This window comes from Poecilia mexicana, unplaced genomic scaffold (assembly GCF_051168715.1).
Source record: "Poecilia mexicana isolate PSO_F unplaced genomic scaffold, ASM5116871v1 scaffold_2, whole genome shotgun sequence".
NCBI classification, from domain to species: Eukaryota; Metazoa; Chordata; class Actinopteri; order Cyprinodontiformes; family Poeciliidae; genus Poecilia; species Poecilia mexicana.
The window spans coordinates 3,542,645-3,568,439 of NW_028263371.1; the positions used below are offsets into that span (position 1 = coordinate 3,542,645).

The 25,795-nt window shown below is 38.5% G+C and overlaps 1 protein-coding gene across 1 annotated transcript; it reads left to right on the forward strand.

Moving 5' to 3' along the window:
- The first annotated feature begins 271 nt into the window (after positions 1-271).
- Positions 272-22,327, forward strand: mfng (MFNG O-fucosylpeptide 3-beta-N-acetylglucosaminyltransferase). The gene is made up of 8 exons (XM_014996333.2): positions 272-1,063; positions 8,229-8,274; positions 10,770-10,872; positions 14,396-14,549; positions 19,150-19,235; positions 20,391-20,556; positions 20,650-20,735; positions 21,807-22,327. The coding sequence occupies exons 1-8, from the start codon at positions 677-679 to the stop codon at positions 21,865-21,867; spliced, it is 1,089 nt and encodes a 362-aa protein (XP_014851819.2). The 5' UTR covers positions 272-676; the 3' UTR covers positions 21,868-22,327.
- The last annotated feature ends 3,468 nt before the right edge of the window (positions 22,328-25,795 follow it).

A 25,795-nucleotide genomic window follows, 5' to 3' on the forward strand; every position in this document is an offset into this window, starting at 1 on the left:
CACCAATATGAGAAGTTCAGTTAGAGACCTGATGAGAAATATGATACAACTTTAAAAATGCTCAAAGTATGCTGAAGAGGGAGCATGTAAGTCAGAACAAACCAACAACTCCCACACAGAACCCAGAGGTACACCATAATGAAAATCTAATCTGGAAATCTAAGTTGTTAGATTTCCAGATTATGCAGTCATAAAGATGAATAAAATTTATTCGACCAGGGTAACCGGAAGTTTTTAGTGATATTTTACTTTGAAAGCACAGAAAGGAAATCCCCTCTCAGGTGCTTCCATCCAACTTGACGCTAGAGTGACAGGCGGCGTCATGAGCAGGGCTCTCACTCTAAAGACAGAGAAATTCATGGTAGGGGATTTTTTCAACTTTTACAATGGATTCTTATGAATTCATTGTATTTATACAATAAATTATTATTTATTTTAAAATCTCCCTCCCCACCATAAAAATTGAACAGGATTATGAAATCGCTCTGATTGTCATGAAACCGTCAGAAGAGTTGAGAGCATAAAAGGAACTGTGACAGTAAAGAAGGAAGAAGACACACGGATGGAGGAGGAACCGCTACAAATTTAGTCCGAAAACGTTTGGATTAAAATGAGAAAAACAGAGTTATAATAATTTAATATCTTTGAGGAGTTTTTTTTTTCCTTTGGGCGCACCATGCATAAAAGATGGACCCGTCGGAGCCTGGTTGTCCTAATTTTTACATTTTTCATCGTTGTCTTTGTGGATTTTCAATTACGCAGCAGCAGCTTTACCAAATCAAATGTGGCTCACCACCCGTCAGCCGGCGCGCGCCATGGCTCCATCGGGCAGGTTCCCTCCGCACACCGCTCGGTGTATAACAGCAGCAGCATCAAAGGCGGCGGAAGAGAGTCCAAACTTAATGAAAATAACGGAGGAGAGTCTGTGGATAAGCGCGTCCACGCCACGCAGCCCAAACTCAGACTGGATGACATTTACGTGGCTGTAAAAACCACCGCGAGGTTCCACAAGACGCGTCTCGCGCTCCTTTTGGACACTTGGATCTCAAGGACCAAGGCGCACGTGAGTGTCTGTATCACTTCTCAGCCAAAAAGCACAGCTGCCTGAAAGGAGACCTGATACGTTCAAACAATGCAATAATGTTGCCTCAAATGACTGCCACCTATTAAATTAATACACTTTGATACAGAAGATATAATAGGTTAATGAGTCTATTTTACAATAATGTATCTTTTTTACTGAACTGAACTTTCTTCGATCCATCAAGGTCGTAATTGGCTTCGATTACTTGGACTCTGTTGTTTTTACTTTTATTTGAGTAACGTTATGATAAAGTGTCGCTACTGTCACTTGACGAACTGTGAATAACTTCACTGAATGGAGAACAAACATGTTTTAACCAAAAAAATCCACCAGACACACACCTGCAGTTTCTGTTAATGTTTCATCAATTTCATATTGAGAGAAAAATTTTTCTGTTGTCTGATTTTGTTATTTTGCAAATTACTACTATTACTACTACTACTTCTTTTATTAATAAAGCACTTTAAAACAAGGTACAGGTAAAATCAATGAACACTCAAAATATGCAATAAATAAATAAATAAATAAAAGATGAAAATGAAAACACTAAAACACAGATTAGAGCAAAAGTTATTTTATATGAGTTATTTTCATTTTGGTCTTCAAAGTATCAAAAGTTCCACTTAGTTTTTGCTTTGGAGAGGTAGAAAAATAAAAACTTTTTTCTTTAAAGTTCCAGTTTTTATGTTTTCAAATTTTCCCCACAAGCTAAAAATATCTTGTTCTCTTGTTCCACTGGCAGATTATTTCACTTATAGTAACTTTTCATCAATATTGAGGCATTATTGACTTAAAACAAGCTCCAACATTGTGCTGAAAAGTTACTTGTAGGATATTTTTGTATTATTTCAAGTGTAACGAGACATTAGCTTGAAACTAGGCCAAAAATACTTTTGTATTTTTGCAGTGCACTGGTGATACTCCCAAACATAAACAGTTATGTTTTTTAAGTGTCTTAAAAAAAACACTAACTGTGAATAACTTCACTGAATGGAGTGATATTCACTCCATTCACTCAGAATGTATGCATTCTGAGTGAATGCATACATTCAGTCAGATTAAAAGTTTGATTTTTTCAAAGTTTTATAGAGACTTTTACACATTTAGAAGGGTTAGATGATGTTAAAACCTGCTAAAAGGGGCTGCAGGCAAATTTCTCCAACAAAAATGATTCAGCAATGGATTCTATTCCAGCTTAATAAATAATGTAGATATCAAACGCTGTAAAACCTGCAGCCTCTGTCAAAAAGTCTCCCAATTTGCTGTGTTTATTCTGCAGTTAGAGCACTTTATTTTTTAAAGATTACGAGTAACACAACGCGACTTTACCATGATTAGTCTTTTTTGTTTTGGCCCTACACAGCATACTTTTGCTGAAATCCAGCAAGCCTCACAGCTTTAACTCTGCAGGTCAAAACATTTCACATGAAATATGTGTTTATGTCACAGAACCACATCTCCAGTCTGTGGACGTTTGATTTGTCCAGCTGGGCTCAAAACGAGGAGAGTTTGGGAAAAAATCCAAAACATTTGAGTTGGTCCTGATATCATAATTGACTTATATATAGGCTCATTTATCAAACAGAGTTGTATATTCAAAAATAAATACACAATCATGACTGCTGCTTTGTTAAAGCATTCCTTGTGTCATTTCCTGCTTTTTGTTCCTTAATGTGTCTTAGAATGGAGGCTTTGAAGAAAAGTCATAATCATGAGTGAAAACGGAAGGTCAAGAGACAGTAGCTTCCTCTATTTTAACAAAAACAGCAGTAACTTGTTTTTTGTTTGTTTTTTTATTTTTAATCCTTGCTCTATCGCTCCCCGCTCCTTACCTTGCCTCCAAAAGTTAAACTATTTCTCAAATACTGTTTACATTTTCAAACCAGGCCACATGTAGTCACAGGAACGCACACAACATGCAGCACTGCAGCAGCAGAGCGTTCACAAACACACAGGAAGCTCTGCAGGCAGGCTGCCTCGGCTGAGGGGAAGCAGCGGCCGCGCAGCCACTCTGTTAACAATACCGAAACGGAAACTGGTCACAGAACAGGAAGTGGAGACACAGATTGCAGAACAGAATGAACCTCGTCATACTTAACACCCTGTTAGGAGGAAAGAAGCAGGGTGAAAGGTCACTACAGAGGCCCCCTGTGTACGTATACATGTACAAATATTTATGAGTTGGGTAGTAAATAGCTACATTTACTCATTTACATTTACTTCAGTAACTTTTTTTTTTTTTTTAAATGTGCTTTTAGAAGTATTTTTACTATGTTGTACTTTTTACTTTTACTTGAGTAATTTTATTATGAAGTATTTCTACACTTACTTGAGTGAAATTTCTGGATTCTCTACCCACTGAATGAACAACAAACATGTTTTGACCAAAAATTCACCTGACAAAGACACACACCTGCAGTTTTTGTTAACGTTTCTCATGTTTTTTATTGAAACTGATTAGGAAAAAAGATATATATTTTTTGTCTGTCTGAGTATGTAACTCTGAAATATTAAATGATAGATAATTTGATCGATTACTCAATACTTGATTATACTTTTTAGCAAATGATTTTTTAGTCTTACTTGAGTAATTTTTTTTGGATGGCTGCTTTTTATTTTACTTGAGTAAAAACAGGTCAGTCAAGAATCGAGCAGACTACACGTTAGAAATTATCGAATACTTCCTCTAAATTACAAACGGTCATAATTATATACACACAGGTATATGCATACACCCCAACTAATATTTGACCAAATGTCTTGAGGCAAATTGCTGCCAACCTCTTGGTTTCTGTAGCCATCTCAACAGGATTGGTGGTAGGTTTTCTTTAAAACCTACCACCAGGGCATTATTATGTCAAATTTACTTTTTTTTTTTTTTTTGGCTTTATATTAAGTTATAATGTTATTTCCTCAACCAGCTCCTTCAGACTAGCCAGGAGGAATTAGCAAACACCTGGCGTAACAGTCCAATGCTCCTCAGAATGTTTATAAACACGTAGTGGAACTTTGTTGTGATTAATGACTTCCTGAAGGTGGAGTTTCAGAACTCCACCTTCAGGTGGAGTTCTGAAACATATCTTATGTTTAAAAGATATGTTTATCTTTTAAACATAAAAGATAAACATATCTTTTATGTTTGATGAATGCAGCATCTTTAGAACAGCTGAAGGTAATATATTTACTTGATTGTGCTATAAAATGGCACTATATGTCTGGAAAACACATAATACCAACCCTTTAAAGAATAACATACAGATTTTCATCAGGCTGGTGTTGGGGCCATCAGTGTCTGTAAGGTTTAATTCTACATTTTAAAATTGACGTGTGTTTGAGTCGTTATCTTGCTGGACTGTAGCACTATCACTGAAACTCGTCACCATTTTCCTTTTTAAATCCAAGAATAATGGTGTGTGCCTGACTCTTTTTACAAGGCACTGCAGGCCAACATTTTGTGAGCTGTGGGGGAATTAGTCAAGATGAAAAGTTGTCTTATTAGTCCTCTTCCTTTGCTCAGCTTAACTGACCAAGGAGTGACAGGGAGGGATTGAATCAGGTTTGGAAAAGAGCTTTTGGGACGACAAATGAGGCAGAGAAGAGTCTCACTCTTATTAAAATTATATAACACTGACAATCTATTGAGTGACTGACTGACATTGCTTGGAAGAAGAAAGAAGATTAAAATGAAAGTTTCTTTCACTTTTAATAAAACAGTAAATGGTGTGTTCAATAGGGGATTTGCCTCTTACACTGAAAGTAGCTGAAAATTGTAATAAACACAAGCACAGTAGATGGTCTGGTGGCATGTGACTGATCATCAGTATTTAAATGTATTTATTGATTTTTCATTAATGAACATGAGAAAAAAAATAAATATAAAAAAAATCTGGCATAGTAAAGTTTTTGTGACCCATTCAGAGTTTAATTCACAATTTAACAGACAGTCCAATTTAGTTAGCTCGGTTAAAATAGACCAAAAAGGTAATCAGTGGATTATTATATTCAGTTTTTATTTTTTATTATCGATGGATGATATGGCTCTGTGCCAGGGCGGCATGGCCTGTGTGGTGCATACCACTACAAGAGTGGCTGATGATGCTAAATGCTAAAGTTGATGTCTAGTTTCCATTTTTCACCTCAGAGTTAAATTAAAAGACAGTTTTAATGTTTTAGGGCGTCTGGACTCCATTTAGCCATTTCTTTGAAAAGTCTTACATGTTCAGAATATTTTAAATTTCTCTATATTGAATAGTAGTTATTTGAAGCAACATCGTAGATGTATAAAACCTTTAAACTATTAGTAAAAATACACGCACGCACGCACGCACGCTCACACACACACACACACACACACACACCTACACACACACACCCACACACACACCTACACACACACACACACACACACACACACACACACACAAAGAGCATTTGTAATTATTTGGCTCCACTTTAGATTGAGACCAGCTGGAGTGAGTTATTCTACAATAAATAAGAATATTCCCTGCATGTTCTGCTGTTCAAATAAGAATAATTATAGTGACTTTTATCATATTTATTCATTTCAATAGGAATATTTCAACTAATGATGAAGTTAAATATATATAAAGAGAGTTTGCAATCTCAACTAAAGTTAATGCATGTGAACTTACATTCATATTCTATTAGCAGGGTGTTTGTTTTGGAAATGATATTAACTGAGTCTAGTTCAAAGCAGTTAAAATCTACATGTAAATGGCAAAAAAATACTTTGATATTTTCTTGTTGTCAACATCAAAACATTTTCATATCACAAACACAGTTTATGAATTAGGGATATTTTAAGCGTTACAACTTTTCTTACTGGGAATGTATTTCTAAATTAAAGTAATGCATCTTTGGTCTTCTTCCCACTTTTACCAATACATTGATGTTATTTTTGTCATCTTGTTGCATTATCCTAAGATTACAGGTGTCGAAACTTGGGATGCACCAATGTGATGGACCGAGTTAAAAAAACAGAAGGAGTCACAGGATATTAAGTAGAAAAATAGGGTTTTTTATTTTAACCCAAAGATTATAAATGACAAGATAAACTGAGCTCATAAAAGAGGTCAAAGAAACAAAACTGAACTCAGGCAAAAAGTATAAACAAACTGGCTGCACAAACAAACATAACTGACCTAACAAAGAAATGACACACAGGGGTATATAAGCTGGCTGATCAGACCAATTAAGACACAATAGGGGTATCTAAACAGAATACAATAACACACACAAAAACAAATAACATTACAGCTAAGTTTGGCTAAACTAAAGACTCACAAAATGAAAATAAAAAATATTAAAGTTTAAATACTAATATTTACTTGAATACAAAACTTATCTAAATAAAGAAATTACAAATTTCCCCTGCCAGCAGGAACTAATGGTGCAGTCCAATTAGCACCTATGCCTGCTGAGCCCTGGACCCCATCTCCTGTCTGGCCACTCCAAGGCAGGTAAGCACCGGCAAAAGAAAACAAAGTTAATCTTAAGCAAACAAATAATACTTTAAAGTCGATATAAATACACATGTTGACTAAATGTGCGCGCTAACATAAAGAACAAATGTATCCAAATCAACTAAAATGTTTTACTTAAACTAAAGTGTTGTGTTTGAATGAAAAAATAAACTGCATAAAAGGGTTACCGACTTCAGAGTGTGGCCATGGATTTGGCCATCACAACCAATATAAAAGTTTGGGCCGATAATGATATCCAATGTCAATATCGCTGTTGTAGCCAATATTTACAGATATTATACATATATTTCACCACTGTTTCAACACCTTAGAAGGGAAAAAAAAGACCAGAAACAGACGGCAACAAGATAAAAATAAATATCGGTTGGTCACATCAACTTTTACGTATTGGATAGATACCGATGTTAAAATGTTCAAATGTTAGTATCATATCATGCACTAATAATCAAAACTTATGGTTTAAATATTTGTCATGTTTTATCAAGTACTACTACTAATAGTAATAATAATATTGAATTGTTGCTTCATCCTAATGCTTTCGTCAACATCCTTTAACACTGGGCAAAACCTTCTTCAACATATCTGGAACTGAATATTTAAGGTGCTTATACTGGATCCAAAACATTAATTAAGGCCCTTTGAATAAAACATTAGTTAGTGTTTGTTTCTATCTTATCTAACAGGTGATTTGTCTCACTCTGAGGTTATTTATTGCCCCGCTGGCAGAGACAGACGAATGCACCAAACGGTTCAGCTTGATGAACTGTGCAAATGGAGTCATTTCCCCAAACCCTCGGAGCAAACATCAGTTTCTGAGACCTGCACACCTTAAAGTTTCCACTCTTCCCTTTCACGCTGGATCAGTTTTGAAAAGAAAACACAAAAAAAAAAAACCGCAAAAAAAAAAAAAACAAAAACAGTATGATTGTAGAAACTTTTAAATGTCTAAGAAATCTCATAAAATCAAGACAATGGTGTTTTTTTAAGCAGTTGTTGAACAAATATCACATGACAAGCTTCTCAGTTTTTACTGCAATATTAAAAAAAGCAGGTAAAATATGTATTTGTAAAGTGTTTTATACCGAAAAAAAAAAAATCCCTAAAAACTTGGATGTTTCTTTTGTGCAATGTACATACATTCGTCTTAAACTTAACTACTGGTACAAACACAATGGTATTTAGTATTAAAAAGATTACCCTGATGATGAAATCCACTTGTTACAAAATTTCTTCCTTTCCGGGGAGTTTTGCATCACCAGATGGCAGTATCGCACTGCAGTTTGATTTCTGCAGCCGTCTGTCTGGTTGGATGCAAACGAGGGAAATAAGGAGGAATCTCAATATGTGATTTACGGTTTATTAGCTGGTAAACATGAGACTGATTCAGCCAAGTGATGCTTCATAGAGCCTCTTGGACTGTGTGTGCTTCTGCATATGTGTTGTCGTGCTGTTCATTATTCAACCTGAAGTTGGGGAACAATATTAATATTTCACCGAATTGGCTTCATGTAAAGTGGGTAGCATGTCTTGAAATATAATTGCTTAAATAATTGTCCCCTAATTAGAATATGTGGTAGAAGAAAACAAAGAATAACCAGTGGTAATTAAAGGAATGTGTTTGTGTTTTGTTCTTTTTTTAGACATTCATTTTCACAGACAAAGAGGATGAAGAGTTAAGTTCAAAGGGTAAGTAGTTACAATATTATTAACACAGTTTTAAGAGGCACACTTTAATAAACATCTACACTGCCTCTCAAAAGTATTCATACACCATCAACTCTACAGATTGTGCCTTTTGATAAGCAGGCCAACACAAAGTAGTGTGCAATTTTCAAAGTGGAAGGAAAAACAACTATGGTTTTTACATTTTTTTGCAAATGAAAGTCTGAAAAGTCAGCAGATTCTCAATTGAATATATGGACTTTGACTGGGCCGCTGCACATCTGAATATGCTTTAGTCTAAAGCGCTCCGTTGTGTCTCTGGGTTTATGGTTCTGGTCAGAAGGTCAACCTCTGCCCAGCGGCCCAGGCTCCACCCTAATGATGCCTCCAGCACATTTTCATCCATGTTTAGTTCCATCCACCTTCCTACCTTCATTTCACCTGTAAAAGGATGCAGCCACCACCATGTCAGACAGAGGGGACGACATGAGGGCTCCGGACTGTTCTCAATTTTATTTGTTTCCTGGTCTTGGGCCTGGTCTTTGCCTTGGACTGTGAGGTCTTGGTTTTGGTCTTGGTCTCTGCAGAACTGGTCTCCATGTTAGACGTAGCAAATCTTTATTACTCTCACTGGTTTTCCAAATTGATCATTCACCTCTTGGACAATGTAAGCTGATGAAGTTTAGAGATTGTGTGTAAATATGTGGCTGCAATTAATAACTTTTTAGATTATGATAGCAATTATTAATTTAATACCAAAAAATAGTTTGGGTTGAAGAATAAACACTTTTAAAATTCATTTTTGCATTTTGTGGTGCTCAAAAAATAGTTAAACTCTAAACAGTTTGCCTTGGCTTTGGGCTCGAAAGGTCTGGTTTTGTTCTTGCTCTTGGAAGGTCTGGTCTTGACTCCATGCCTGTTGATCACATGCTTAGCAAACTTAAAATATGACTTCTTATAGCTTTCTCTGAACTAAGGCTTTACTCTCATCCCTTTCCTTTCAAATTTGTAAAAAGCAGAGGGGGATATTTGTCTCTTATGTACAAGGCCCTTAATAGTCCTGTCTATAGAAACTCAGGTTTGTATCTCTGCAGCTCTTGAGTTACCATGGCTACTAATTGTTTCTCTGATTATTCACCTATAAGGTGGCTTCTGAAGATGGACTGGGTTTTATTTAGAAGGGTTATGGTAAAAGGACTGAATACAAATTAAAACTAGATACCTTCCACTTCACAGTTACAGATTATTCTCTATGACAATCCCATCGAAAGACATACAATTTGGAATGCAAGATTGATAAATACATTCACAAGTCGTTGTATGTATGTATGTATATATATATATATATATATATATATATATATATATATATATATATATATATAGTCTCTCTAGATCAGGGCTCAGCAAACTCTTCCATTCAAAGAGCTGCTGCTACAACATAACATTTGCCTGGAGCTGCAAAAGATAATTTGCTAAACATGTACTACAGAAAATGTTTTATGATAGCTGTCAAAATTAAAGTAAGATTGTTTTTTCTGTTTTCATACTTTAGAACAAAATGTCTCATCTATTACAAGAGAAAAAAACTATTTTGTAGAATGAGGTGAGCCTTTGGCATAAATATGGAAAATCAAGAAGGGTATGTAGCATATTAGAAGCTAGTTACTTTAAAAGTCTCTATATGGACATTTTGAAAAAGAACTTATGGAGAAACTCCTAAAATGATCATTTCTCATTGATCCATGATCAAAAACATTTCCTATCTAAATTTCTAAGAGCCACATGTGGCTACATGTGGCCATAGAGCCACATGTAGCCGCAGGCTGCAGACCCCAAAGTGCCTAAGAGCTCTTGATGCTCTAAGGCACATCTATCATATCTGCTTATCTCTTTTCAATGTTTTTTTCCCACATAAATCATCCTCACACCAACGGAATGAGCAGACATTTACTTCTTTCAGCATGACAGGCACAGAGAGGCACGCCAGTCCGAATTTGAAGGACATCCACCTGCATGTACACAGCGTGCCCCTCAAAACCTACAACCTTGCGGTCCGCTCTCACACATTTGCTGCTTGCGATGACGCTGAGGCAGATTTACCGCTTGACATCCGCTGTAATGCTCGAAACGGGCTCCTCGTCTCCAGCCAGCTTCTCATTTCTAGTCTATTTCGCCAGCTGATATGACATCTAATGGATGGTCAATTTAAACACAAAGTGCCAGGCCAGACCTCATCACCCTAAATCAGCGGCTAAATGGAAGCAGATCACTGCCGCTGGGGCCTCAAAATCATGTGGAGAGGTTTTATGAAAAAGCCGAAGACCGAATGTGGGGTCGCATTTTGTCCGAGGCGCTTGTGCCAAACACACGTTTTCATTGTTTCTTTATCTAATTTCTTATTCTCTGCTCAAGTAATTGCATTATTTTTATTTCCACTTTTCTCCTTTTGAACTCATCTTTTTACAGCTGTCCTCTGATTGTTTTTTTAATATTACTTTCATCCCCTCGCTGTCCAGGTTATAACATGGTGGTAACGGGGTGCCAATCAGATCACAGCCAGCAGGCTCTGTCCTGCAAGATGTCCGTCGAGTACGACGGCTTCATGGCCTCAAACAAGAGGTAAGACGCACTGCAGACCACATACCAGACTCCTCACAGTTCATTTAAAGATGAAGTCCCAAAACTACAGGAATGACTTTGTACCCATTGTTAGGCCGATAAATGTCATTATCATCTGTTGAAATTTTTTATGTTATGACATTTTGCTTTTTTCGTTATCTTAGTTGTCATACAGGTTCTATTTAAGTGATTTCCTGATTCAACAGGCCTGTGTGTGTGTGTGTGTGTGTGTGTGTGTGTGTGTGTGTGTGTGTGTGTGTGTGTGTGCGTGCGTTTGTTTCTAATACCTTGTGGGGACCATTTTCCTGACACATACTACGTTGTGGGGACCCACTGCTCCTTGTGGGGACCGAAGCCTGGTCCCCACAACGGGAAACGCTGTTTTTGGGTCAGGGGTTTAGGGCTAAGATGTGAATTGAGTTTTGGTTAGGGTTAAGGTTATGTTTAGGCTGTAGAAATGAATGGAAGTCTATGGAAAGTCAGCACAAAGAGCCACGCAAACGTGTGTGTGGCTGGTGATTAATTATGAAATTTGGGGCAAATATATTCTCATACAGGACAAGGTTGCTTTGGATAGTATTTCTTTCCTTAACAAAAACAAGACATCTCTAAAGAAGCAAATATTTTTTCACGTATTTGGCTCCCCATAGATACCCCCTGGTGATTTATTTTTCTTATGTAGCTCCTACATGATAACGTCTTAATTCATACCATACACTTTTTATTTGCTTAGGGTTAGGGTTAGCCTCATTTTTCATTTTGTTCACACAAAACAGCTCAACATTAGAATAATAAAATCCTGCTGCCGGATGTGAATTTGAATATCTTCGGCAACATGCCAGTATTTTGCTCGTTGCCAGCCTAAATTTGCATTAGATAGCACATATACAGATAAAGGCTCCTCAACAGTATACTGGCAGTGTGAAATATACATTTTATTTGTGGAAAATACATTTAAATTCAACAGCTTGTGTGACCAAGGCCCTGACGAACTGCTATAACGATGGCAGAGAAAATTAAGGATTTGTTTGTTGTTGTTTTTTCTCCCCCAGCCTGGTTCCAACCCAAACTGAGTAAACATCCACTGGTTTCACTGAAGTCCAGTGGAAGTGGAGACTAAAGCTGTTTGGTTTGGAAAATGGCCCTCATTGGCCGATAGCACGGCAGAGGGGGGGAGAAAAGAAGACACGATTTTCATTTGGAACCAACAGATTTGTTACTTGGACTCTGATGTTGTGGATGACGTGTTTTTGGTCTGGAAAAAAAAAAGAAGGGCGCTCTGTCATTATGTCCACTAATTGGGATGGGAGAAGTACATCAAGCTGCTTGATTGCTGGGTTTAATATGGCAGAAAAATTATGCTTGGATGAGAGAGGGAAACCCGGAACAAAAATAGCTTTATAGCGAGAGCCACTCTGCAAAAAAATCCTATGTCCTTCCAGAGCTTTTGTGATGGTCCAAGCTCATTTACCAACACTTTGCGGGAGGAAAGAGTGATGAGCTCCACTTGAACATCTATGCGTCATTAAATTAAAACGTGTTTTTCTAGTTTTTGTAGTCAGGCCTCCCCGCACTCTGTTAAGGAAATGACACGGAGAAGAAATGCTGCTCAAGTTTTCCACACAAGTTTCTGACGTCCAACAATTTATGTGTAATTTTTAGTAAGATGGGATAAAACTAAAGTAAAAATGTCTGTCTTGTATTATCACTGGAGCAGATGGAGGTTTGGAAGAAAGGGGCTTTTTGAGATGGAGTTAGGATTTTCATAAAATCTATTTTTATATGTAAATATAGCAGCGTTTAGACATTTACATACACTCATTTTCAATATTACATTTGCTTTAGGTTTGTAATTATGTGTTTGAACTAGCGGTGGAGACTCGATTAAAATCTTTAATAGCCTTAATTGCAAGGTCTGTAATTAATTAATTTCTATTATTCACATTTTAATTGAAAACCATGTATCAACCAAATAAGCAACACTTTCAATTCAGAAACCCTTTTTACTACTAAACTATTGAATAAATAGACGTATGAGCTCAACAACAAAGATATTTATTGTTTCTAATCTGTCATTTAGGTTCTTCAACCATCACACTGGTGCAAAGTGCTTTTATACCCATCATTCATGCAAGACCTTTGAAAAAAATACTTCTTTTGAAATGTGAACGCTGACATTAGCTGACATTGGAGACGTCTGTGTTTGCTGCTACCTGTTTAGCTTTGGGATGGTATCTCCGGCGATTAGCTAACTCCTCTTTGCACAACTTGTACACCACCACAGTCTTTTCCGGCGTCCCATCAGATAATATTTTGAAGCAAAAATGACATGCTGCTCTTGGCTCACAGAGGGTTAATTTTGTTGTCCATTGTTTTTGTTTCCAAATGTTGCTTGTGTGTCCGCTTTACGGTTATACCAGGAACAAATGAATACAAAGGTTCCAGCTTGGGATTTTTAATGAGAAAATTAATTTTTAATTTTGTAACACATTTAATATGCAGCCAGAATTATTGAAGAACGTTCTTGATGGTTTAAAAAATCCACACATGGTTTGTGTGTGAATTAGTTATGGGGACATTTAACCAAATCTTAGTATATTCAAGGACACATTTGAGGCTGTATATATAATCTTGACCCTGGTTGGATTAGGCTTTGGAAACTTGTGTACCCAATTACTCTTCTTTAAAATCAGTTAAGTTCTTTGCAGCGTTATGATTAATCCCATTAAGATCCCTAAATTAACATGATATTCAAGTCCATAATGAATATGTACGTGTCTAAGTGGCACAGTGATATCAAAATTTAACTTTAAGGGAACTTGTGTTGATGTCTGAATTTAACAGTAAAGTTTTATCTCTTCAAACTACAAAAAGCTAATAAAAATATGTATAATAATAAGACTCCCACAATAGATTAAAGCAGCCTTTATGAGGTTTATAGCCACGCCTCTTGGTTCTGGAATTTATAACCCATCTTCTTTAAATTGACTTAGATTAAATTATGTAGATATATATATAGTGCAAAATAGCCCTTAAAGTGGTTTGGTATGAGTTTTCTGTTTGCTAATACAGAAAACTCTGAGGACTTCACATGGTTCTCTGGTGAGAAAGCAATCACAGAGGAATAATTGGGGCACTAACGGGAGATGGATTATAATACTTATGTTCTGTTTTTCCTCAAGATGAATAGGAGACAAACTAACTGCTCCAATAACACTCTCAAGACAGCAACTTTTCTAACGCTCAAGGATCTCTAGCATACAAATCAACGGCTCCATAGTGTTCACACAATGTCAGTTAAAGCTTAAAACAATAAATGCAAAGCAGTAACAAAAAATGTACTATAAAGTTTTACTGTTGACTTCAGTCATTACTTGGTTTAGCAGTTGCACATTGTCTTCTTGTAGTGCTGCAAGAATGAGCCAACATAGTGAAAAAGCACTTTTGAAAGCGTTAATGTGCCTGGCTGCAAATATCCAAATAGGTGTAAGCTTTTTTTCTCCTTCGTTGTGTTTTTCTCCAGGTGGTTTTGCCACGTAGACGATGATAACTATGTGAACCCCGAGGGTCTCCTCTCTCTGCTCTCAACGTTCCCCCAGGAGGGCGACATCTACGTGGGCAAGCCGAGTCTGGACAAACCCATCACTGCTCACGAACTGCTGGACGGAAATAAAACGGTACGCTGACTATATACTGTGCTCTTCACTTTTTTATTTATTGAATTTCAGCCCTAAAACTTTAATACCTTTGCCTTGCTGTAGTGATACATTAAGAAGAAATAAAGGCAAGTAAAGACTAAAACTACATATATTTATTTTAATTAAATAATTACATAAGTCAAGAACATCTTGCATGTGGCAAATATACTGAAATAAAAAAAAACACTTGAAGGTTTGTCACAAATTTTCTAGGCACCATAGCAGTGCTGGGTACAGCTAGCAAAAGGTTAATTTCACTAATTATTAACATTAGCTAAGTGTTACAGCAAGAATGAATAAAACTCAACCGGCTACAGTGGAAGACTGGGAAAATGTTTTCCAACATAATTTAGTGGATGAGAGAGAAACTAATGGGCTCTTTGCACCTAAGGCGTTGACGTCACATCTCCAGGAGCTAATGCGGCTCACTTTTTTCCGCTTTGAGTTACCATGACTGGTAGAAAAGACTAAGTCGTATTTCAGATGCAAAAAAACAATACTATTAACATTGTTGTCTTCCTAATATAATGGGCTTTTAAGTTTTCATTAATTTCCAAGCGATCCTGAATTAAGAAGATGGCTTGTAAATATCTGCCGCTACCAGCTAACGCCGCACAGCAAAGTTTGCAGCCTTCACTTCACTCCGGATCAGCCTAAAACTACCGGGGACACGGATGGTAAATAAAGGAGCCTCCCTGAGTTATTTCCATGGAATCACTTCTATATTCAGCCTGAAAGAGTTTATGGGAACGAGAGAGCAGACCAGAGCCAGACAGCCGAGCAACTGATCCGCCTGTACATCCTGCTGTAAACACCGTCCTATCTGAGCTCTTCACAAGAAACATGCAAAGGTAATAAAACGAAATAACATGGAGACATGAAGCAACACGGTCATATTTTTCTAAAAGCAGCAACTTTGAACCTGAACAGCTGAACCAGATCTCTGACACCAGAGCTGCGCTACTGTTAAGCTATGAGGCTTGTTGTGCCTCGTCAGGCTTTGTTAGTAAAAAGCCCAAACCGTAACCTCCCCGTTAGTCTGTGACACTAACGACAATAAACACACATAATATACTTGAAAATAAGATAAATACATTGTCCGTTAGAATGTTTAGATACTTAAATAGCACATTTTACAAGAACAATGTCCGAGAATATTGCCTACTAGCATAAGCTAACGTTAATGTTAGCCACAAAGTTTAAGTAAAACTCACCTTCGTGTCAGTGAATGTATAACGAGGCGAACATCTTAATACCTTTCTCCAGCTTACTTGTTGGGGCTTCGGATCGATGTACAAACCTTGGCCAAGCCCTGAAAGCACCTAATGTAAATGATATTTGTATTGGATCGGAAACAATCGAGCCGCTTTACCCCGAACGCGGAAGCTGAGGTGCAAAGAGCCCATAATGACAGTCTATGTATGTTATGTTGCTTTTTGTGTTTTATCCTGATTCTGAGCAAAAGAAATGCTTAATATGTCTGTAACCTCAGTCAACGGCCTTTTAGCCCTGTTGAAAATCAGTAAAATATATTAAAAAAAGTTAGCTAAAACGCAAAAAGATGCTAAATGAAAAACTTATTCTGCTATTAGCAAGTTAGCAGATTAGTAGATGTATGCTAACCATTGTAACATAGTATAAATAAACACATAAATACCGTAATTTCTGGACCACAAACCGCTACTTTCTTCAACACTTTGTACACTGCGTTGCGGCCAATAGATGACTTTTTACCAAAGGCTGGACTGCTGCGTGATGAAGAGGGCAGTTGGCACAACAGTGAATCCGTTTAGAGACCAACGTGACATTGAGAGCGGCAACAAAAAAGAGAGATCGACAAAATTGTCACAAAGTAACGCAGAGGCTGTTTAATTTAGACCCAGAAAAAGACGACTTTCGTGGTTTTAGTGTGAAGATAGCCATCACTGACTTTTCCCTGTAGGCTACTGTAGATCTTTTTGAGCAGCCATGTTACAGGCGCCGTTCGGAAAAAGTATTTATGTTGCGTTATTGTGTATATTACCAGTAAGTATTTCATTAAAATTAAAATAAAAATCTTTCAATATAACAACTTGGGCATGCTTATAGACAATATATAGTTTGAGTGTGTGGCTCTTTTATTCCGGTCGGCTCAGTAGTCTGAAAAATTCTGCCACGTTTTTATGAACTTTAGTCATGGATCGCAATTTCTTTCAAATATTTAAATATTTACAGCAGTCATTCAAAATCCATGTGCTCAGCCACTGGGCACCAGAAAAGAGGAATGCAAATAATTTGTGTTTGTGACATCGGCTCACCTGGGGAGCATTTTTGAGTGATTAGCATCTGATTTGAATGCACACAAAAGCAGCGCTGCTCACAAACAATGAGGTCTCTTTAAATACACAACAGGTGCTGGGTGTCAGGGTAGTAATGAGCATAGATCTATTCATGTCTGAGTGTGTGTGCGTGTGAGAGTGTGTGCGTTTGTATGCACAAATTCGTCCACAAGCTAACAGAATTAATGCCTATGTTGCGTTTAAGTGCATCATGATTCCAGTAAGCTCTCTGCACTTTTCAATCTCTTGTTCGTATCTCGAAATTGCTCTCTTCATCTCTTTGGTGTCACATTCTCTGCTCTGATTGCATCCATTTATATTGAAAACAGATCTTTATTAGTCTTTGCTTCCTGTTACTCTCCTGCTCCCTCTCTTTCCTTCCTTTAGCTCGCTCATTCTCTGGAGGAGAAAATAAAGACAAATGTCAGGCTCCTCTCCCTCTACCCCTCCCTTCTCTCTCTCTCTCTTTTTTGGTATCTACTAGCTGTACGTCTCTTTTCGATTTCCTGGCACTATTAAGAAGCAGCAGGGGGATGAAAGAAGGAATGGGGGGGAAGAAAGAGGAAAATAAAGAAACAACCAAATTAAAAAAGGGGCTGGGAAGAAATAGTGAAGGAATGGTGTAAGCAGTTTAAAATTCAATGAAAGTAATTCACAGAAAGTATTGCATTTCTGAACATATATGCTGCCCGCAGTAGCACTCAGATTCCTTGAAGTTTACATTTTGGCTCATTACAATCTGATACTTTAATGAACTTTATTAGGATTTACAGTGGAAGACAAACTCAGAGTCCTTCATAACTCTGATGGAAAAAGAAACACAAGCTTCAAATGTCCATATAAATACAAGTCTGCGGTTTGATGTGCATTTGTATTCAGTCTCTCTGCAGAACCACTTTTCCCTGCAGTTACAGCTGCAGGTTTGTTCTTTTTTTTTTTTTGCAGTACGTCTCTACTACATTTGCACATGGAGAGACCGACATTTTAACAACAGAACGAGTTCAGGCAGACCGGATGGAGAGCCTCTATGCGGAGCTATTTCCAAGTGGATTTAGGGTGGACTTTGATTAGGCCACCATAGTCCACATGAATATGTTTAGCTAAAACTGTTTCATTTTAGCTCTGGCTGTATGTTCAGCCTTGGTGGACGGCCAAGCTTTGTTGTACTTTTTAAGTGTTCAGATGATGAATTGAACTTTGCTCTTGAAAGCTGCAGTATGTAGCTTTTACAAACTGTAACCATTTTCTAACAGTATAATGAGAGAAAGATAGTCTGTGAAGAAAGAAAAATCAGGTTCCATCCATCCATCCATCCATCGATTTACTCCCACAACCCTGCAGCCAATGGATGGGTGAATTTAAATGTAATAAACTTAAAATAATACTAGAAGTGAATGGATTGACATTGTTTATTGATATTCTGTAAAATCTAAAAAGCTTTAGTCCAAATGGTTACTTGGACTTTGTTGTTTGTAAGTTTAAAGCTATGAGTAAAAACTAAAGGCAAAAATAATTGACCTGTCTGTAAATCTGTCTGTAAAAATCTTAAAATACAAGTTAAATGAACAGGATAAATTTAAAAAAGTGGAATATGTAAAACAGAACAAAGGGGGAAAACATCAAATATACAGAGCTCTAAGGAGAGAAATGTCCTCTGCAGACCTAATATTGCTACATGTTGAGCTTTATATATGCCAGTAAGAAACTGTTTTATACAGGACTGAATAAAATGACACAACCTGCCTTAGGAAATAGGATAGAAAGAGCTTATAGTAATCTGGTTTTGGGGGGAGGGAAACGTGCAAATAATAGAAAAGCTAAACGCTGTCATGCATGACAGAGACAGACGTACATTTCTTCTGATGTTCTGTGTGAGAGACAGGGCAAATTTACTTAACAGTTTTAACATAGTCCTAATTGATGAAATTAAGGCGGAGCTCCTTTTCTAATCTGTATAATTTCTTGTGAATCTGATGAGTGGTAAAGTGGTTATTTATTGATAGTTTTTCAGTACATATCACATTTTCAGATGTGATATGTATGAGACAACAGAATCTTGCCATATTCATGATATATCTGTCAGCATGTAGTGGATGTATGTCACGTATTAGATTAGTGAGCTTTAAGCCTTTTTAATGTTTAAAAATGAAGACAATTATTTTTAAACCTTTTTTTTTTACTTTAAAATAATAATGAAAAAGAGATATTTGTTTATTTTCTCTGTGTTTGAATTGATCATGCGTCCGTGTGCTGTCTGTCAGGTGAACGTACGGTTCTGGTTCGCCACGGGAGGTGCCGGGTTCTGTCTGAGTCGAAGGCTGGCAGAAAAGATGTCTCCTTGGGCCAGGTACAGATAAATATTAAAAAAAAAACGTGTTTATGAATGTATGTCTCATTGAAGCACGCAGCCAATATGATGCACGTTCCTGCAAACACGAGAGTTCTCACAGGGAAGCAACTATTTGTAGCTGTGTTAACCTGCAGCTTGATTTTTGTTTTAACCCTTGTGCGTGCGAGGACTGAGGCAAACGTAGAGGACTGAGGCAAACGTAGAGGACTGAGGCAAACGTAGAGGACTGAGGCAAACGTAGAGGACTGAGGCAAACGTAGAGGACTGAGGCTGAGGAAAACGTAGAGGACTGAGGCAAACGTAGAGGACTGAGGCAAACGTAGAGGACTGGGACTGAGGCAAACGTAGAGGGCTGAGGCAAACGTAGAGGACTGAGGCTGAGGCAAACGTAGAGGACTGAGGCTGAGGCAAACGTAGAGGACTGAGGCAAACGTAGAGGACTGAGGCAAACGTAGAGGACTGGGACTGAGGCAAATGTAGAGGACTGAGGCTGAGGCAAACGTAGAGGACTGAGGCTGAGGCAAACGTTGAGGACTGGGACTGAGGCAAACGTAGAGGACTGGGACTGAGGCAAACGTAGAGGACTGAGGCAAACGTAGAGGACTGAGGCAAACGTAGAGGACTGAGGCAAGGACTGAGGCAAACGTAGAGGACTGTGGCTGAGGCAAACGTTGAGGACTGGGACTGAGGCAAACGTAGAGGACTGAGGCAAACGTAGAGGACTGAGGCAAGCGTAGAGGACTGAGGCAAGGACTGAGGCAAACGTAGAGGACTGTGGCAAATGATACAAGTTTTATGTGTGTGGGGTTGGTTGGACCCCATTTGTAAACACAAGGGTTAAGAAAATGAACTAATAAGGCATTTAAACAGCATAAGACACAAAGCAGGAGTCCAAGGTAAATCTCTGCTGTCTGCAAGACTTTATTCATGCTGCATTCAAAGAGGTGAGACTAATGGCTGCCCAGGGCTTCATGTTGGGGGAATCAGACCAAAAATACTAAGTTCTGTGGGGGATGGGGGGATCAACACTAAAATACGAGTAATGAATAGTTACTCATAGTTAATGGGCCACAAAATGCAAATTCACTTGAAATGCCCCTTTACGATAAAAGAGCAAAATTCAAAGTTCTCTAAAAACGCAATCTCTTCCAGCGGCCCGCATTTCGAGCGGACATCGGCCAGGATCCGTCTCCCGGACGACTGCACCGTGGGCTTTATTGTCGAGAAGATGCTGGGCGTCGCTATGGTCCACTGTCCTTTGTTCCACTCGCATCTAGAAAACCTGCTTCTAATAAGTCAAAGAAGCCTCCCGCAGCAGGTACGGCGACACACAATCCCCGCCAAACGCGCAGAAACCGACTCGGTTGCTCCTTCTCTTATTGCTGTGCGTATTTCCATTTGTTCTCTGCAGGTAACCCTGAGCTATGGGATGTTTGAGAATAAGATGAACAGCATCGAGGTAAAGGGAAGCTTTTCTAAGGAGGAGGACCCCTCCAGGTTAGTCTCTCCTTCCATTCATTTGTAAATGAGAGAGATATGTGAGCAGTGTCCTACTGTCTTAATGAACGTATTTAGTGTCTTTGAATTCCTCCGAAGCCTCGGGCAGCAGCTGTGTGGTCTTGGTGGGCGCGCACAGTAGACGAGCAACGTGCGAGAGAGACTCAGGCTGTTTCTATGAACTGTTGAACTTGCCACGGCTCGTGTTTGCTAATGTTAAAATTGTTCAAGTTGTTACAGAAAGGTTATGGTGCAAAAAAAAAAAAAAAAAAAACATCGCCTTGAGCTGTGCTTGTACTTTCCTGATATCTGGCATGTTATTTGAACATTGTAAATCAAATTTTAAAAACCAAAATTTGAGGATACTGGGAAAATTTCATTCACACCAAGCTGCGGTACAGGCGTGTTCATGAGAAAATGTTAAATGCATGAGGCATGTGTCGGCCTTGAGGTGAAGAAGAAGTCTGTACTGCTTTTAGAGGGCAGGGTAAAGTCACAGGGAATGTATCGAGCACTGCTGCAGAAGATATTTGATGATCATGTAGACGACTACAAGCAAGGTTCACACTGTGGAAGAACCACAATCCTGGTATTAATGGATCTCAGCTCAGCATCCAACTATAGCTGATGTTTCCATTAAACCTAGAATTGCCCAAACTCAAATTATGAAAATAAATTTGATTAATGGAAGTACAGCAATTTTGGAAAATCTTGTGTTTTTTCTCGTGTCAGACATTTTTGCACTAGGATGAGGTCGTGTTAAAATAGATTTATTTAAAATTGAAACTGTAATGGAAACACTTCTATTGCACCAACTACATTGGTCAGACCTGATATCTGTGTTTGAACTTTCAGGGACACATAAAGACAATTACAAAGCCGGCCTTCTATCACCTAAAAAAACATTTCTAAGACTAATGTCCCAACAAGATGTTGAAAAACTCATCCATGAATTCATCTGTAATTACACTGATTACTGCAACACCGTCAGGTTATAAGTGAAGCCATTCTGCGGACTATTATTTCAAGACCTGCCGGCGTTAACGTGACTCTTTACTCTGTTTTTTGCAGGTTTAAAACTGTCCACTGCATCCTGTATCCTTCCACCAGCTGGTGTCCTCCGGTCACTTGAGAGAAAGCTTTTTTCCTGCTGGGTAGAAAGAAAGAATCATTCCCTGGATGTTTTTTTTTTTCTGCGCAGAGGGAAAAAAAGAAAAACATGATTTATTTTCATGGAACACAGAAGGAACTGGGGTCGAACCAAATATTCAACATGATGAAACTGTGTTCGCCCACAACTCATGAATGCGTTGGATATTCAGCGTAAAGCTCTGTAAAAAAGTCTCCTCCAAAAAATAATGTTTTGTCTCTTTTTATTGTAACTTAAGCACTTAATAAAGGGAACAAATACGTGATTTTTTTTTTTTCAAGATTTTCACAACTTGTTGGCAGAGATTTTTGGATAATGTTTCAGTTCAACAGAAATTACTTTTTTTAAATGTAAATTATGATTCTAATTGTCAACAATGTTCATTAATCAATGCGGGTAGCAATAAAGTAATGCGATCTGTTACGGGTCGAGCCGAACGCGGCATCGTGGTGTGTTTACTGTTCTGAAGGAGATTTCGTCCTTGCACCTACAGCATGAAGCCTGCACACAATGAACCGCCTTGACTCACATCTCCCTCGGCCAAACCTCTCATCCTCTCCTTTATTTTCTCACTTCCTCCCTTCCTCCCTCCACCCCTCCATCTGTCTCACTGCCCACCGCCTCCTCCTCCTCCTTTCCTTTCTGTTTGCTACGCGTCAGCCGCATTCCTGAACACCTCGAGGCGGAAAAGCGCCCGAGAGTAAAACGCTCTTCCACTCTATCCCTGATTGTCATGTTTATTTTTGAAATTCATCGCCCCCATCTAGCCTCCCCTCCTTCACACTGACAACAAAACACTCAAAGTGTGATGATGAGAGCAACCGACATTCCCGGTCTCCTGTTGAGAAAAGAAAGCGGCCCGCGTTCGCAGGGAAATCTCATCAAGCCGGACAGGTCGGGTTCAGAATACCAACGGCGCGATGATATGAACGCAATCAGGCGTTAGGGTAGGAATGAGTGGCGGGGGCCATGAGGAGAGCACCTGAGGAGAGTGATGACACCGCGCTGCGTCTGCTGCGGCTCGCCGGCCCGTAGTTTGCTTGTTTGGTGTGAATGGAGACGTGATGAATACAAATAACGTTGTCGGAAGCATCCGCGTCTGACCTTGCCTGCAGAAGACAGAAGTTAGTTTGGAAAGAGTGTGAATGAGCGTGTGACTTTAAGAGCTAATGATGGGAGCATGCAGACCCACTTGAGAGGAGTAAATAGGAAGTTGAGTTGATGGGAAATGTAAAATCGATTGATGGGAAAAGTGATGGGGTTTTTTCCCCCTTCGTTTGTTTAATTCAGTGTGTTTCACATTTTATCAGTGGGAAATAAGATGTTGAAGTATGGAAGCATTTAACTGCCAGAGCTTGGACTTAAATTCAGAAAACTTTCGCGTCATAACAAGACTTTTAAGAAGTTATTACGAGACATATCTCAGTAAAATCGAAAAATCTTTTCCTGTAAATAAGACACATTGTAATAAAACACTAAGATAGTAACATCATTTTTTTAGATGTTATCTAAAAGAAACAGGGTAAAAAGAAGAAGAGACATAAGTCGTTACATCTTGTTAAAATTAGAAAGTTTTTTGTTTCAACGAGTTTTGTATCTTGTTATAATGAGAACGTTTGTCATGTTAACTTGTTCTATATCTATAGTGATAAAGTTTTCACCTTTCATCAAGTTTTGCATCTATGAGAATTTTTTCGCATTTCAATGAGTTTAGTATCTTTAGCACGAGAGTTTTCTTGTTTTAATGAAAAACTTTCTTGTTATAGTGAGATACCTCCTCTAAATGCATTTCAGTGGAACAATTCCATACTAAAGAGTTAATAGTGCAGATCTTTTAAGGTATTGTTTTTTCAGATTTCACCCATCATATTTGGTCTGATGGGTTTGACTGAGATATGTTTGAAAGCAAAATTATTTGAGAAGCAAATCTTTGTGTCTGCGCTTATAGAAACATCCAGATTATTATATAAAGTTTCATTGTCTCATCCCTTTGTATGTGTTTGCTTGACATATGAAACTAAATTCATATTTTATTGTTAAGGCCAAGGGCGTAGGTTCGGTCTAAGTTTTGGTGGGGAACTTGACCCCCCCCGCAGCACAGTGAAATGCCCAAGAGCACCGAACATTTTTGAGAAGTGGGGGGAAACCACATTGGCTTAATAACCCCCTCCCCCCAACCATAACCATATCATACATCTTGTGTATACAACCAGATACAGTCATACTCAGCAGATCAGTTCAAGAACACTTTACTTTTTCCTTTACAAAATTCAGCAAACGTTACAAGTAAGATCAAAAGAAATATCCTCTGGATACAGCAAACACAATTGCAGATAAGAAGAAATCAATAATAAAATAAAAAAGAAAAAATATTACATAATTAACAGACCTATTCTACCTCACATTCAGTGCTGACCTTACTAAACACCGGACTTTACAAATGCGTTGCGTGATAGATATCTAACTTATGGGTCCACTCACTGTACTTACAGCCAACGTAGCGAAATAACTTCTAATGTCTGTCCTTTTCTTTTTTGGTGGCGACATGGTCTCGGAGACTCAGAAGGAGACGCGTGTGCCCAGCTAGCCGCCGCCTTTTGCAGCTAATCAAAGAACGTCCGACGATTCAACTGACTCCCCCTCCCCCCACCCCCCGACAGCACCGTTCCGACACGGTCTCGGAGGCTCATAATAAATGTCAAACTAAGAAGCTTCCGTTCTGCGCACCGCCTGTTGCTGCTAATCAAAGATCGTAGATCCACGTTCTTTGAGCCAATATGGCAAAAATTGGTCGGGACTTTTTCATATCCCGTGAATATTGGTCGGGACATGTCCCTACCGTCCCTACCCAAACCTACGCCCATGGTTAAGGCTAAGGACGGCCAGCAGTGATGCGTATATAATTCATGCCTAAGTCGAAGCATGTTGCCTCGAGAATCACAAAGTTCACTGAAACCTCCGGCCTTCCTTGACTGTATGCATTTAAACTCCACATAATTTATCCTTTTGTGACACCAAGAACTTGATTTGGCTTCATCAGAGAATAACAGTGCAAAGCAAAAAAGAACAGACACTTTCGTATTTCACAATAAAAATGTGCGATTAAAAGGATTTCTCCTCAATTAAATAGGACGGACCTTGAAACATAAATAGCTTTCAGTTTACACATGAACCTTCTCAATGAGTCCTTCACTCATTAATCTACTCTAGGAATGGATTTATATTAACATCTTCTTTAAAATGTGTGCAGACGAGCTTTAGCACCGTTGCAGTTCCATATGTTCGTATCATATACGCAACAAAATGTTTAAACACACAGACTGACGTTTTTTCCTCCTTCTATTGTAAACTTTTACAATGAGTTTTTTATTTTTTGTGGTCTGTTCATTCGGTCTTCTCAAAGAAGCCTTTCCATGCATTGTCTGCACATATTTCCTTTTTGCCCTTCTTTTTTGCGATGCTCAAAGGGGCGAGAGGTTTGTGTCCTCCTGCCCACTGCTTGCCTTTGACCCGACTATAGTAGATTTATGGCCCCTGCTGTCCATAAACAGGACTAACTGTGGGAGCAGGGGACCGGGTCAATTGGAAGCAGAGTGTTACAGCTGTCAGAGGAGCGGTGCCTCTCATCTCCTCTGTCCGTCACATTAAATCGATGGGGGCTTTTCAAAGGGCAAGACAGGAAGAAATGATGCCCAGGAAGAATAAAATGATGGAGGAGCCAACAGGGGATACTGACAGCTAGGCAGATTTCTTCTTTTTTCCCCCCCTAATAAAGACACAACACACATAAAATCCTCAAAGATTTGGCAAACCTTGAACAGCATGTAGGGATAACAGGCGATTCTCTATGGCTGCTTTTGTCCAGTTTATCCAGCAGGAGGGTCTCAGTCCACATCAGTGAATCTTCACC

Bases quoted from the DNA above. Each gene is read 5' to 3' on its own strand.
- mfng (XM_014996333.2), top strand. From the start codon at position 677: ATGCATAAAAGATGGACCCGTCGGAGCCTGGTTGTCCTAATTTTTACA. The intron at 19,236-20,390 runs GTACAGATAAAT...AATCTCTTCCAG, and splicing joins AAGATGTCTCCTTGGGCCAG to CGGCCCGCATTTCGAGCGGA. The intron at 20,736-21,806 runs GTTAGTCTCTCC...TGTTTTTTGCAG, and splicing joins AAGGAGGAGGACCCCTCCAG to GTTTAAAACTGTCCACTGCA.